General features: G+C 40.8%; 1 protein-coding gene across 1 annotated transcript in view; it reads right to left on the reverse strand.

Annotated features, from left to right (window-relative positions):
* Positions 1-15,622, reverse strand: part of ANKFN1 (ankyrin repeat and fibronectin type III domain containing 1) — a 60,170-nt gene that overhangs the window by 23,619 nt on the left and 20,929 nt on the right. Inside the window, exons 5-7 of the mRNA XM_053960490.1 lie at positions 7,494-7,591; positions 6,798-6,888; positions 3,400-3,507 (exon numbers count right to left, since the gene is read on the reverse strand). Of these exons, the coding sequence (XP_053816465.1) occupies positions 3,400-3,507; positions 6,798-6,888; positions 7,494-7,591 (297 nt within the window). The remainder of the gene's footprint in view (positions 1-3,399; positions 3,508-6,797; positions 6,889-7,493; positions 7,592-15,622) is intronic.

The raw sequence follows: 15,622 nt of genomic DNA on the forward strand, positions 1-15,622 counted from the left end.
ATTAACAAATGATACAGCAACAGAGCTGTGAGCTCCTTTAATAGAAGCCTGGGACGGAGCACATAGCAGCCAAGACGGGAGAATTTCCAGTGATTAGATTTAGATCAGAAGCATTCAAACCTGGTCAGAAATAGGCAATTAAATAAAAAGGTGTATTTATGACATTGTCAGCCTTTCCCTTTGAATGTAGAAGGTGTATAAAGATTTCTTTGCAGTTTTTACGTAACTACAACCCATACTTAAAAGCAACTTATTGGAAGAATAAGAACCATTCCCTCAAGCTTGTGTGCATCTGGGATCTCTTCTCAAATTCCCAACCTGAATTTCTCAGTCTATAGTTTGGTTCTGAAGTCTACTTTTCTATATTCTCACAAAGAATCATAATCTAAACATTTTAAATGCCTTGTGGAATCAGAGATCCCTCTCTTTGCTAAATGCATTTAAAACGATGTGCTCTGCTTGTGAATCAAATTAAAATGAGAACATTTTTATTTTGTCTCTGACTTGTCTATTAAAATACATTTCAACTGAATTTCAGAGGGAAAAAATCTGGTAAGAATTCTATTGAAAAGTTGGGTTCCTTTCTTAATGAAGCGCCATACAATTACTTAATCCACTCTGGATTGTTTAGAAAGAAAGATCTAAAAGAAAAAAAAAAAACTTAAAAATATATTTGAAGTGTTGCCAGGACATACAATTGTTGTAACTCAGTTAAGATAGTCTGTAGCATGGAATTATGAAGACAAATGGATGACTGTTATTTGTAATCATCAGGGTTTTCCAGAAGATTAAACATATGAAAGCAAAGCTTCCTAAGTAATTCCCTAGGAGATTTCATCATATCACAGAGCAGGTTCAAAAGCAACAGCTGATCTAATTCCAAAAGCTCTTAAACTCACTGTACATTCCAGTGTATTCTTCCTGGTATTTTTGTAAGCTTGTTTTCTCCAGCCCCTGCAATGCAGAGCACAGGGCAAAAGGCAGAGTCTGAATGAACAGACTTGGGCAAAGGATCTGCCTGGAATGTGGGCAATGTCTCCTCCCAGATCCCGCAGGAGCAGCAGCACACAGCCTTGTCCTCCAGCTCCTCTGGCTTCTGAGGCTTTTGTCTCCGTTGTTCAGATAATCTCAGACCATTTTGATTGATTACTCTCAGTTTTTTTCCACCTTCCTGTCACTTGTCCTGCCCTCTGAGCCAGCCCGAGCGGCACGAGCGGGACATCCCACACAGGAATCACTGTGGGCCAGTCGGGGTGCCTGGGATCCCAGCTCTGCTCCCACTGAGCTCTGATTCCTGCAGAACCTGGTTCTGCTCTCACAGCTCATCAGCGCTGTAGGCAGAGTCAAGGATCTTCCTCCAACAACGTTCCAGCTCTTTACTGACAGCTCTACAACAAATGGGGCAAACAGAGATCCCAAGGTTGGCATTAACTGGAATGTGATAAAAGGAATCATGGCAAAGAACAGAAAAATGCCTGGGACCTCAGCCTGTGTGTCAACAGCAGGGCCAGGCTGACTTCCACCCTGTCAGTCAATCATGGTAATTTACATTATTAAGCATAGAGATCAAGCCTCTGTATTACATGAAATAAAAGCTGTTATTTGGGGTTTTCTGAGAAGCTTATCTCAGATCCTTGATCAAACTCCTCAGATTCCACTGAGGTTGATAAATATCAGAATAAAATTTCTGAGTCAAAGTGATAGAATTCTTACTTTTCCTGCAAACTTTGTTTTGATTCCTTACCAAATTAGTGAAATAAAATGGATTGACATCACCATATATTTAAGGAAAGTTCCAAAGGTTCTCCTATGATGATACTATGCTGATTTATCCAAAATATACTACTGTGTAATGCTAGCATTACAAGCAATGATGAGATTTCTATTTGGTTGGAGGCAAGGGTGCTGCTCAAGCTGACTCTGGTGTGATACTGCCCCATGTGAGGTCCCACAGCCTTTCAGGCACAGAAGAAAATGTTCTGAGCTAAACACATTGTCTGTATTGTAATTTATTATTCAAGAAAAAGGTGTTAGGAAATCAACAACGAAGTGATCTTTGGTCAGTTTTGAGACTGGGGTTAATTTCAGGAGTAGTGGAATTTTATAAGAGCAGGCACTGGTGTCAGAATGTCAAAAGGAAGTATTTTCTGCAGGATGTTTATAACTGCTTCAGTTCTGGGCTGCTATGTCAGTAAAACAATTTATACTAAGAATATTTTCAGATGTTCCATCACTTAGTCCCTGTTGACTGGAAGGGTGGCCTGAAATAGCTGAGATAGGCACTAACTCCAGAAAGGAAAAACTACCACAAAAGACCCCTTCTTTAATAGCACAAAAAGCCATGTAAGAGATAGAATACATCATCTATATTTTCAGTACCAAGACCACCTGCAAGTGATAATGTTTGCATGAATTTTAATTAGAGAAACAACATTTCCTTGCAATATCTCCTTTCCAAGCATCATAGATGAATAGTTTAAGTTGCTATGGTTACAATGGGTTGTGTCAGACCGTGGATCAGTGTGATGGTTACAAATATGCATATAAAGAACAAAGGCTGCATCTTTTCATTTCAGCCAGATGCTTTTAGCTCAAAATATTTCTATGATTTTAAATCAATTGATGCAACTTGACATATCAGTCATACTAGGTGAAGAAAAATGAAAACATCATGATAGTTTAACTTTTCCGTTTAAAGTAAGTCCCTTTGCAATGAAGCATTATTCCAGTTAGAAGTTTATTTTAAGAAAATAAATAGTACTTTTCAACAAGCCGTATAGAACAAGAGTTTTTATATAGGCTCCAAAAAGAATACCAAGATGTTGCCTTGGCTCTTGAGCTATTAAAGGCGCAGTCTGTTTCTCATGAATGAAGATTGGCTGAGATTTGAACTCTCTCCTAGTTTTGATCCATTCTGTTTTGAAATGTAGCAATCTTATCTTCCCATTGTATTGTGCAAGTATTTTTCATTATGGATTGGCATGCCATCCACGTAGTGTCTTCCATTTGGAGGCAGCCAATTCCTCCCTTTTGATCCAAACCAGTTGTTAACTGTCTAAAATATTTCTTTATATGAAAAAATAAAAAAGTCTTCCTTGAAACATTTTAGTGGAATCCTGTGTGAAACTCATTTGTCGGAAAAAACAAATCAATAGGTGTGTAGGGTATGGAGGGAGAAAGACTCTGTGTGTGCACATTGCAGCCTTCAGACATTTTCATCCAACTAATTTCAAGGGTTAAGAGTGAGATAGTGTGCTAAAGTGATTCCAGATGGGCCAATATTAATATCTTTCTTTTCCTGATGAATGAGAAGGTATGACCTAGTTAGAAAACTGCTAAAAATTACAGGCGCCACAGAGGCTTCAGCTGGTGCCCTACCACACAGCTCTTTATCCTTACCTCTGCAGTTATAGTGCTGATGAGCTGCTCGGACCTGCTGAAGGAGGCGTTCCAGGGCCTCCGTGTGTCCCCTGTGCCGAGGCTCTCTTCCATTGCAGTCTTTCCAGTCTATTGAACAAAGGAAATAAACAGAAATGAAACACAAAGGTAGGAGAGGGTCTAAAAATATCTTCTTGCCTCTGGTACTTCTCGGCTCTAGAGGTGTTCTACATCTCGGCAGGCAGGAGTAGTTTCTAAGTCTATTGTTACTTGTACACTGAGTTTTCTTTGCCTTGTGCCAGCTGGGTGATTAATCATAATGGTTATTAACAAAGAGCTCACAAGCAGCTCTGAGAAGCTCCTGTAGTGACTGACTTGACCATGGCTGTTTCTCTCCATGAATGGGCTGTGGTGCTGCAGTCAGGGCTGCTCTCAGCCTGTCCTGGCACCCAGCCCCTCACCAAGGTCACACCATGCTCCTTCTGCCGCTCCTGCCGACACCAGGAGGCTCCACAACTCTCCTACACTTCTGCAAAGCAGAGAATGAACATCTTCCTACCCCCAGAGCTTGCCCTGTAGCCAGAGAAACATGCTTGGAGAAAAATCACTTCTGGAGATCTGCTCCCAGCAGAGGCCTGAACAAACGCTGGCAGTTCCTGCCCTGTATCCATGGGCTGCTCAGCACTGCACTCCTAAGGCAAAAACCTGCTGCGTTTGTCCCACACACACTCAACCTCCAACAGACTTTGTTTTCACTCACTTGCTGCTAATGAGAATCTCAGTCTTCATTTAAAAAATCAAACTCATCACAAATAGAAAGAAATTGTATCAGAAAGGAGCTCTTTAATTTCAGACTTGGCTATTTTTGTACTTTGATTATAATGAGAAAAGCTCATTGCACCCATTTGCTGGCCCAAAGGAATGGTGGATCAAGGTATTAAGAGATCTGTCTGCACAGGAGACATGCTCCCATCTTGCTGGCGCAGACACCGTGTACGTACTCATAGCCACCAGCAGTTTGCTCACTCACTAAATATACAGATCCAGTTTCTAGTGCAAGTTTGGAGTCAAGCATTCCTTCCAATGGGCTCACTATGCCAGGGATATAAATACCTATTTATTTACATTTAGTGTAGCAGCCAGAGTAAACCCCATGAAGGGCTGGAAAGAGAAGACATTTGGTATCCTGATAGCCTGTGGGCAGTGTGACAGCCGCAGAGGGGCTGTCCTGTGTGCTCTGTGCTGCTGCAGACATCAGGGCCAGCTGCATTTACTGCTCTGTGTGGGGAAAATGTCCTTAGAGCTCCTGTGAGCAGCCAGGAGGGACCAGCTGGAACTCACCAGTCTCAAAGTGCTTTGGTGTTATCAGACTGGTAGAGTTTCAAACAACCTCATGATTTCTCTGTCCGAGTGGTTTCCAAACTTTCTGAACCTCCAGATTGCTGACTACCTTAAAAATGACACAGAAACCAGACCAGCTTCTGTCATTGTCCATCACTCACCTGATCATGAATAAACCTAGAAATATTTCTGTCTACTGGGATTTCAGAGAGAAGCTGCACAACGTTGGCCACCACTTTACAGGCTGCTGCTGTGTGTGAGGGAAACAGGAGGACAGTGGCAAGTGCTCCCTATCATCACACACAGACACATCTCCAAGAGCGTCAGCAGCCTTTGATGCTCTGGGATTGGACTGGATCAGCATCAGGCCCTGAAGCTTTCCTTTCCCTTGCATAATCTCATGGCTGCTGTTACTGACAACTTGGTAGAGCATTAATGTATTCCCATTTAAATTTTAGCTCAGGGCCATATTTTGTTATGCAGCAGTGGTGTAATGTCAGCTTGCTGCCTCCTTGCCAAGCACAAATCTTCTGCTTTTCACAGCCAGCAGTGAAGGCAGTCATGTGAATAGGGAAGTTCTGCCCCCAGTAACTCCAATGGTAAATAACATCTTGTCTCTCTAATGTGAGTATTACTTAATGAAAAGATTTGCATTTAGGCTCTGCTGGTCTTACTGTAAAGCTTAAGCATGTGGCCCTAAACCCAGCAATTACAGGATTTTCTGTACTCTTAGCACCCTGAAATACTGTACAAGAGGAATGAACAGAATTCTCTCCATGGCTTTTGTGCTGATCCACTGAAATCTGCAGGAAGATTTCCTTCACATCCCAAATCTTTGGAACTGGAACATAATGTCAGATTTCAGAAGGTTAATAGCAGGGGACTATAAAAAGGGAATAGAATGCAATATGCTGAAAGCAAAATTCACATCATACAAAGTTGCAGTCTTAAATACCACCTGTCTTGCCAGGAGTGCTCCTTCTTTGGGGATATTTGGCTGAATAACTGGCAGCTACTGTGAAAGAATCTGTCCCCCAGATGATGTAAATTTTGGGTTTCTGGGGCCAAGTCCTGTGTAGTTACACCTGGCTATAGTCAAGGTAATTGCACATCACCAAGTTATTCAGTTATTCACAGTAGATTTTTTTCCCATGATTGTAGCCCACTTTTGTTCTCAAGCAGAATATTTCTTTAGCCTAGTTCTGGTATTGTTCTGGAGAAAACACAAGAAAAAAATTGAAGCAAAATGGGACAATGGAAATGCAAAAAGGTTATTTATCCAACCCTCTCCATTATGACTACTGAGAGTAGGTACAGCTTGTTATATTTTTTTACATTAGCATGCAAGGTTATTAAATTGCTACATTAGCCTAATAAAAACTAGTGTTAATGCAATAAAAAGAGAAGTCCCACTTTACTGTATTAATCAATACGAGGGGAGCTGTAATACACTGAGCCAGTTTGTCAGGGAGCACGAAGTCTGGAAAAGCAACTAACAATACAATGTGATTATTATAGATTAAAAATTAAAAATGACAAATCATAGCCCTAATGAAGTCTGAGAAGACCTTTCAGAGGTTGGAAAAGGAATATTTTCTTTTTGATATTTCTGCAACATTTACAGGCTACATCCTACCAACATGTGTGTCCACACAGGAGTATTTTATGTACAGGATACTGTAAGAGTGGTCCAGTGAATGGGATCTATAATGCTACAAGGTAAAGCATAAAACTACATGAGATACTTGTGTTTTGCTTGTAGCAGTTCAGAATCAGGTTTTGATCCATTAATTTACTGAAAAATGAAATTGCATATATCAGAACTCTCCTAAGAGAAATGAAGTTTAAAATATTTCTAATTTTTTAAAGTGCTAATGACTAGAAAACAGTTTTCTGTCAAAGGACTGGAGAAGAATAAAAGCTGAGACATAAATATGCATCAATTATTATTTTGCCTAATTTTGGGGGGTTGGAAGGAGTTGAGTTTTATTATTTATTTCACTCCTAGATGGCATGACAATTACATTGTGAACTCCAACATCACTAAGCAAACTGGAGGGTAGACAAACCAAACCTACTTGAAGGAGAAGCATATTCAGGAGTAGATTTGCATGCAGGTCCCCATCCTCTCATGTTGTATGCTGAGACACGGACATAATATCTTTGGCCCTGCAAATGGAAATAACTGGAGTCAAAACTATCACTGGATTCAAAATCTTGGCTGTAACAACTGCAAAGCAGTGCCTCACAAAGATTTTTTTTTTCAACTTAAATAGCTTTAATAATTTAAATACACCATGATCAATTTAAACAAACTACAAAGATTTGAGGACAAGTTTTGAGATCCAATTCTGTTTGATGTAAAATAGATATACACGGACAAATAACAAAAATTAGAATGATCGCCATAAACATGTGCATTTCTGGAAGAAGGAGAAGAGAAAGAGTTCTTATTTTAGGTATTAGTCATCAGAGTTAGGTCTAGATTTCTCAAGAGCCTTTGATCTGCACTGATTATCCTGTGATCCAGAAAACAGCAGCTTTTGCTCCAGTCTGTCCCAGTTTCTCCTGAGAATGATAACTCAAAAAATGGTTCTATTCCCTTGTGACTTTTGGATTAAGGCTACCAGACATATCGTGCCCAATCACTGGAACATGTTGCTACAAGAAAGTCTCTGCAGTGATTTCCAAGGGGTAGTGATGCAAATGCTCATGTCTTTGTGTCACTGAGGGGACTAGGCCATGAAGGTCTAAATGAGTCCTCTGGAACTCACCGTCCTGAGACCTGTGATGGAGCACCTCAAAGAGTGAAGATTATCCGTAATTATTTCACCAGCCAAAGGAGAAAAGTCTTCTGAAGAGCTCCATTCCACTAGAAACAAATAGCAGGAGAAAATCAAGTCAGGTACCAGTCCAAGCAAAGAAGTCAAAGGACTTGAATCACTCACAGGTTAACTTTTCTCCTCGCAGTTTCCCAGTCCATGTGGGTACTAAAAGTCATGTTTAACAGTAATGTATAGCAAATACACAGTGATTAAATTATATCTCTGTGTATGGGAGATAAAACCAAAATATAGTTCAAAACCTATTCAGGAAAGAATGCTTAAAAATAGACTGCAATACAAATTACTTTGAGTCACCATTGCCCTAATTTCAGCAATTTCCTTTTAAAGACAGAGAAGCAGTGGAACAGGGAAGGTGAAGGAATTGGAACTGTTAATGCTCTTTGGCAGTTTATACATCCTAACCAACAAAAAGCACTGACTTGATTGGATTTGCACAGGTGGGCATGGGCAAAGAGTCCTTTTGGCTCCTCGTGCCCACAAACTACCCTTGGCTAATTTGGATAGAAATATTCTCCTTGGACCAGACACTCACTAGAGCCTCCTGGTTGGTTTCAGTGGTTCTGGCTCTCCCGGCCAGGCCTGCTGCTGCTCTGGTCACTGCAATTACAGAGCTCTACCAGAACATGGTAAGCTGAATCCACTTTTGGAGGGATTTGAGTGCTGCTGGGCTGACAGACCTCTCCCATCTTTCCTTCAGCCCAATTTGTGATGGGCACCTTCACCAAAGTGCTCCTGTCACTCCTGTTCCTGCTGAACTCAGGGGTTATGGAATCAGCAGTCCTCCTGTCCATACTCTTCCCCAGTACTTGCAAATATTACTGTGCACATAAAATAGTATTGAGCAGACCATGAAATACTACTGGATGATTTTGAAAAAAGGATACATGCAAATGAGGAACAGATGTCTGCAGGCAGGAAACCAGCCTTTTTTTCTTAAATTATTCCTTATTAATCAGAGGTGCCATCCTGGTTAATCCTGGAGTCATACCTCTGGGATTTAGTGACCTGGCCCTTCAGATTCAAACTTCCAGGCAAACCTATCAAAACCATAGTGAAATTAACATCTTGAGTTATTCTACAGTAGAAACTGGGAAATCTCGTGAATTTCCTGGATTTACACCAAAGAATTCAATATAAAGCTTTCCTTTATTTCCTAAAATCTATTCACAGAATAGTTTTTAGACACTCTATTTGTACATTCATTAGTATTGGAGTTGATAATTTAGAATAGATCAGAGGATATAGGTATTCTAATTTCAACATGTGGAATTTTCATCTTCTGGCAGTGTCATACTGGTATTTTCACGTTAAAAGAAAACGGCTTCAGAGAATTTCTTGTTCAGCATACATAACATTTGACTGCCAACACATTTTTCTGAAACAGCCAAGTATCAATAGCACAACTTATTTTTCCCTTCTCCCCTAATCACTTCTTTTCTATGATTGCACTTTGTTTCTGTGATTGCACAGCATGCTCTGCAACATTTTTGTGTTTGCTGCAATGAAAAGAAGATTGGTTTTTTATATTTTCATTGAATTTTTTCACTGTGTATTTTTCTAATTTTCCACGGGTTTTAAATACCTAATTACTGCCACCTTTAGTGGAAGCTATCTCTGCATATTAGTAGGAAAATGTAGAGACTGTTGCAGTACTGTATTGTGGGGTTTTGTTGACAGTTTAATTATAGGAATACTTAAAAGTAACATTGAACTTGATGGCCTGTCAGAGTTTCTATTGTAAGCTGTGATTTTCAAGGTTTCTACCTCCACTGGTATTAAATCACTGCAGACACTGTACACGTGCTGCAGATTTGGACATATTTTCTGTTTTCCAGAAGGAGAAACCAGAAGGAGAAACCCTGTTCAAACTGCTGAACGTGTTGTCAACAGGCTTGCAGTCACTTCAGACACCATTTTTCTTTTCAAGGATTCATGTCAAGCATGACAGTGTCACTCAGGACAGATTCTGCCAGCAAATCCTGCCTTCATTGGAATCCCCAGGTGTGCCTGAGTGTCCTGCTCCAAGAGAGGGGCAGTGATTGGGTCACACTTCATGCAGCACAAAGCAAAAGCCAAGGCTGAGAGAAGTAGCTCTAAGCAGCTTTTATTCTTCCCAAATTTTTAACTGTTCTATGGACTGGAGGCTGCCCAGACATAACCTGGTACTTCAAGAGGCATATTTAAATTTGGATAGCTTACACAAACAAACATTGCAGCCCTGTCCTTGATGTGGATCCCCTTCCACTGGCATTTGGCATTTAGAGGAGTGCTGCCAATATTTAGAGATGCTGGCACACTGTCTGAAGAGGAGTTAATGCCTTAATCTGAGCAGAATTGCAATCCTACCTGTCTGCAAGCCTGTGACCAGCAGGAACACCACAATACTGGTGTTGTGACTAGCAACAGCATGGCAGCTTGTTCTCAGAAATAATCAAAGACTGCTGAGTTCAGGGAGAGATGCCGAGTTTCCAAGGGGAGAATGGGCTGACATGATCCTCAAAGCCATCTCAGGAGCAGCAGGGAAGTTTGAGAGGTTTTGTGATAGTAAATCACAGGGCTTTGCTCTGGTCTCCCAGGGCAAGCTGCTGCCCCAGCTCGTGTCAGTGAGCCCCTGAGTGCTGGGTGACACTGGGGTGTACCAGCCCCCTGAGGGACAATAGCTGCCTTGGGAGTGTCCCAATGTTATTGTAAAATGTAGGTGAACCCAGTGGGAAGAATGATGATGTCTGACTCCATTTCAGAAGGCTGAATGATTTCTTTATTATAACTGTGCTATAATACATTAATATACGATATAAAGGAAGATACTAAAACTACATACCTTCTTTTTCTAACTACCATATCTAGCTAACAAACAACTCGTGACCCTCCCTGAGAGTCCAGACACAGGTGGGTTGGATTGGCCATCAGGCTCAAACAATCCTCACCAGAATCCAACCAAGCAATCACCCCAGGTAAACAATTCTCCAAACACATTCCACACAGGAAAAACAAGGAGCAGAAATAGAAATTGTTTTCTCTTTCTTTCTCTGTGTACACCTCCATGAAAAATCCTGAGAGAGAGAGAGAGAAATGTGCTTGCCACACAATGTCCCAGTGCTCGTCCTGCCATGAGGTGCTGAGGTGCACCCTGGCTGTCCCGTGGTCCCCCCACCATCCCATCCTTCAGTGGCTGCCAGGCTGAGGCTCAGCTGTGCCTTTCCTTATGCAGCCAGCATTTTGCTTTTTTTTTTTAGCTTAGCCAGTGGTGGCTGAGCCCCATGGAATTGAAACACAGGAATATGATATTAGCCTGTGGATCAGGTTATGGTTATCATGCTTGAGGACCCTCCTTTTAAAGGACATTTACCTAACAAGATGGTGTACCCAAAGTTACTCAAAACTTAATTTTCAAATATATTTATTTAAAAACCTCATTTTGGAAAAAAAACCCATCCCCCAGTTTCAATAAAAATTTCCATAACTGAAAAACTAATATTTTTTCAACAGCTGTGTTGGAATAGTGCCTTCTTTTCCCCCTCATTTCAAAGTATATCTGTCATAAAGAAATTCATAACAAGTTTTGGAATTTTCTTGCTTACTTACAATTTTAACAAACTTTTCCTTCCATGATTTTACTGACTCAAGTGAGAAGATGACATGATACAGCTTTAAAGAAATGCAAAATGATGGAAATAATTTATCAATTAGGTTTATATCTCCTGCTCTGCATTGCCAGTTTTCAGCTCTACTGTAATGGTCATCTAAAAATAATACATAATATTCTGCTATACTGATTCATTGGGCTAGAAACCTCCCAGGAGGACATTAACACCAGTTTTCCTATTTTATTAAAGTGAAAATGAAGTAAGGAGGGGTAGAGCACCTTGTTCAGTCAACAGACCCCAAAACAAGGGCAAAATCCATGTATCAGGCCAGTGCTGCTCCCACTGCCTGGCCTTGGGATGTCTGCACCTCTTCCTGGTACCAATACAAAGCCACTCACTTACGGTCTTACCCTGGTGAAGGAACTGGACCTAAAAATTATCTAATTTGTGCATGAGCAACCCATCATGAAGATTTAGCTAAATCTTTGCCTCCTTTGTGAGAGAGAGAGTGCTAGGAGAGAGCAAACAGAAATTACCAACCATTTGTGTCACACTGAAGTCCTTGGGACTTTAAGAAGGAACAAAAGGCTGCCTCACCTCAGCATGTGAATGCTGAATTATAAACATGCTCAAGTATAGAAAGCTGAGGATGAAGAGGGTCCTTTATAAGAGCCCAGGAACAGGAGCTGGTCTTGTAGACTGCACCAACTGTGCTGTAAAGGACCTGAAAGCTGTTGGGTGAATTAAGGATGGAGCATGTTCCAGTCCTGTTCTGAACACCCCAAAGGGCTGCTTTGTTGTGAACGCTGAATGTCTTTGCTGTTGCGGCTTTCCATCTGACACTTCATGTTATGTCAGAGCAGGGCTTTTTTGTGTGTTTAATATATTGGTGACTATGTGTTTTAATGAAGGTGCCCTGTATTCCAGAGCTAGCAAATGCACGATGTGTTGCTGCGGTCGCCAAGATAAGTAGTAATTTTTAAATAAACAGCAGTATAAACAGTTACATAAAACTCATGTAAATTGCTGGCACATAATTTTAGACTGGCTTAAGTTATGTAACTCACTTGTGGCCAAGTTTTTTTTTTCTCCTTTTTTTTTTTTAATACTCAATTCACGCACTTCAAAATAAAGGGAGAAATTTATTTTCACCTGTTTCTTTTCCACTCAAAATCTTTCTGTTATACTGAACATGCCTTTAACAGTTTATCAGAGAGATAGACAGACAGATAAAGGGCAAAGGGAAGACACAAAACACCTCCTGACCCTATTGTACATTCATTCAGGAAAGCACCTTCTCTTGAGTCAAGTAAATAGCCTGAGCCACAGTAGAATTTGTTTCTTGTCTTGACATTTGTTTTTCCTTGCACTTATATTACTGAATTGCTGAGTAGATTAATTAGATTGAGGGACAGTAGTTCTGTTGCTGCTTGTTGGGGTCTGCAGAGTAGTGTGTGGAGCTGGGATTCTGGATTTTATTCCTGCATTTGCCACTGACTTGCTGAGTGACCTTGGGCAGTGCATTCTGTCACTCCAGCTTTTAAGGCAGGCTTGAGCAGCAAAGGTTCTGTCTCCTTCCCCTCCTCCCACGTCCAGGGCCTGGGCTGATGGTGGTCTTATCTTGTGTTTCCAAGGGCCTCCAAACAAATAATTGTGTTATTTATTAGCTTCCTTTGAAATACAAAACAGAGAGCACCACCAGAAACCACTTCACGCCATCTTTTTCTGCTTGTTGATCTTGAAAAAATTTTAATGATTTACTCTCATAATGTCTTAGCAGCTGGATTTAAGGTCATTAAACACTGCCATGCATATGAATAAAATCAGGATGAAAGACCCTAAACAAATATTTCTAAAACAAGTGAAGGGACCTGAACATTAGTGAAAAGCAGGAATCTGTGTATCCAGCTTTGATGGAGAACATTGTTTGCAGTATTTGGTCAGCTCCTCCTTCCTGTTTTCAACTGTTCTCTCCAGCTTGATTTAAGAAAGGAACCCAATTTTTTCAGATTTTCAGTTCAGGCTGTTTTCATGCCTCTCTCATGTTTGGAAATCCTCCAAGAAATGATAGGAGAAAGACAAGTCATACCAGCTGTAGGGACTACTGACAGCATAATGCTTCCATTAGGAAAAAACAAATGTTTGGCACTGAGCAGTTTGTGCAAACACAGAAGTTAAAACACAGTCATGGCCTGGGACTTGGATTTCTAGGTACAGCTTAAATTAAAACCTGAGCTCCAAACTGCTCTAAATACTAGTGTTCATTATTTTGGATCTTATCTATCGTCTCAGTTATTTCTGTAAACTTATCCAAGGCTCTTTGTACGGGGTTAGAAGCATCAGTAAGGCTGAAGAGGAATGAAAAAATATGCAAACAAACAGCTCTGTGCCCACCTGAGGCAAAAAAAGCATCACTGTGGTGTGGTGGGAAAGAGCTGCAGGGGGTTTAAAGGCCTCTCAGCAGAACAAGACAGAACAGTGCAAGACAGAGTACCAAAAAAAGCATATCTAGACCATTCCTAGAGAGCACATCTTCATTTGCAACTTCCACGGCTATAAATCTTCACTCTACTTATTTAAGAGATTTTTTTTTTTTTAATAATCAAATACTTTATTTGCAGTAAATCTTCTTCCCAACAGCTCTGGGCTCCTTTGCATTTTACGCCTGCTAATAATAACCAATGATGTTAAATAACCTTTCTTGTGGCCCTGTTTCTGGATGTTCATTTGACCCAGGCCAGAATACTCTATTTTATGTCTTGACATTTATGGGAACCATTATGACAGCAGGCTGGGTGCCAAAGACACATCTTTGCTTGATCATGGTTTCATGACTAGTTCATCTTAAAGTAAATCTGCAGTATATAAATGATTTATAAGATACTATTTTTTGCTGAATTTTAATAAAATTCTCACCAAGAGAATATAAAAAAATAAAATTTATCTTTTTTCTCAAGTATTTGATTAGCATTTTTTAAATTCCAGCAATTCTTTATCTGTTTGCAATAAGGCCAGCTATTCCAGTACAAGAAAGGAATTTTTTCTTCTATTAGTGAAAATTACATTTCTTCCTAACATTTTATAAATAACTAAGAAAATGTGCCATGTGGGTGCACATGCAGCCTTCCAATGTGGGCCAGTGGTTAGAAAGCTATAATGGATTATAATAACAGCCAAGATTTGTTTCTCAGCCCTGAAATGACAAACATACCCCACTGTGGCCATGGAAAGAAAAGTGGGAGAGAGCATGTGTTAGAACTGTGAGAGGGGATTGAAGAATAAATGGGGTTCTTATGCAGAGGTTTCACGTCCTAGAGAAGCTTGGGTTGGATTCTGCGAGCTTCCCCTCCCAGTGGGAGGGTTGCTCTCCTGCGCTCTGTGCAGCCAGGGCCGCGGGAAGCTCTCGCGCACGAGGATCGATCATCGGTGCAAAGTGTGGGCAGGCAGGCTCAGCTTCAGCCCAAAACATGACATTAAAATCGAGTTAATAATCAGCATCTGGGAAAATGCGCACAAAAAAGTAATCTATCACAATTTAAGAGGCAAAGCAGAGCACTGCACAGTATGGGGAACAAAGGAAGGAAATACTCAGAGGCTAATTCAAGGAATCTCTTTAATGGGATTCCACTCCTTGTCCTCTAGTTCCTCTGTGATATGAAGAGGGACTTTGCTGCATAGACGTTGATTAACCATATTTAAGGCTTTTATTTCTTTATAAAATAATCCCTACAGTAACTTAAAGAACTTTTGCCTTCCCTAGCAATGCAGACAGGCATGGTAGGCAAACAAACCTTGATTTGGGAAGATTTTACTTAATTTAATTTATTGCCAATTAACACAAATTTCTAACAATTCATTCAAAGTGAGAAGAAAGTGAATATAATTTTACAAATATCTAAGTGAACACCTTCCCACAATCTTTCCTAGATTGAACTTAATATCCTTGTCCTCCCCCTCTCTTGCTGTCAGCTTCCCTTCTCTCTGTTGTGGCTTTCACTCATTGCTGGGTTTTCCATCACACTGAGACATGGCCAGGCCAGCTGTGAGCAGCACACGGCTTCTCCTGACCTCCTCCCCTCCTTCAGTTGCCCCTGGCTACTGGAAACTGCCATCCATGCCCATCATTGTGCTCAGGAGTGAGCCAAGTGGGTGCTCAGGTGTGAACTGACTGAGCTCAGGCATGGGTTAAGAAGGAGCTCATGGGGGAGCCAGCTGGGTGTTCATTAGTTAATTATTTGTGTGCTTGTGCACAAACTGACGAGGTATTCATGCCTGAACTATCTCATGCATGGAGGCAGGAAACCCTGCAGTTTAGGCTCAATACACGAGGTAGCAGCTTGCAGCAGATCCCAAGACCTGATTCCAAATTTACAGACAGGCATCAGTTCTGGGGGTCAGATCTGATTACTAGACCAGGATCAGGCTTTGGCTGGGGAGGCAAATAAGACCCAGACCTTTGATGCTTGTCAA

The sequence above is a fragment of the Vidua chalybeata genome, chromosome 19 (assembly GCF_026979565.1).
Source record: "Vidua chalybeata isolate OUT-0048 chromosome 19, bVidCha1 merged haplotype, whole genome shotgun sequence".
Taxonomy (NCBI): domain Eukaryota; kingdom Metazoa; phylum Chordata; class Aves; order Passeriformes; family Viduidae; genus Vidua; species Vidua chalybeata.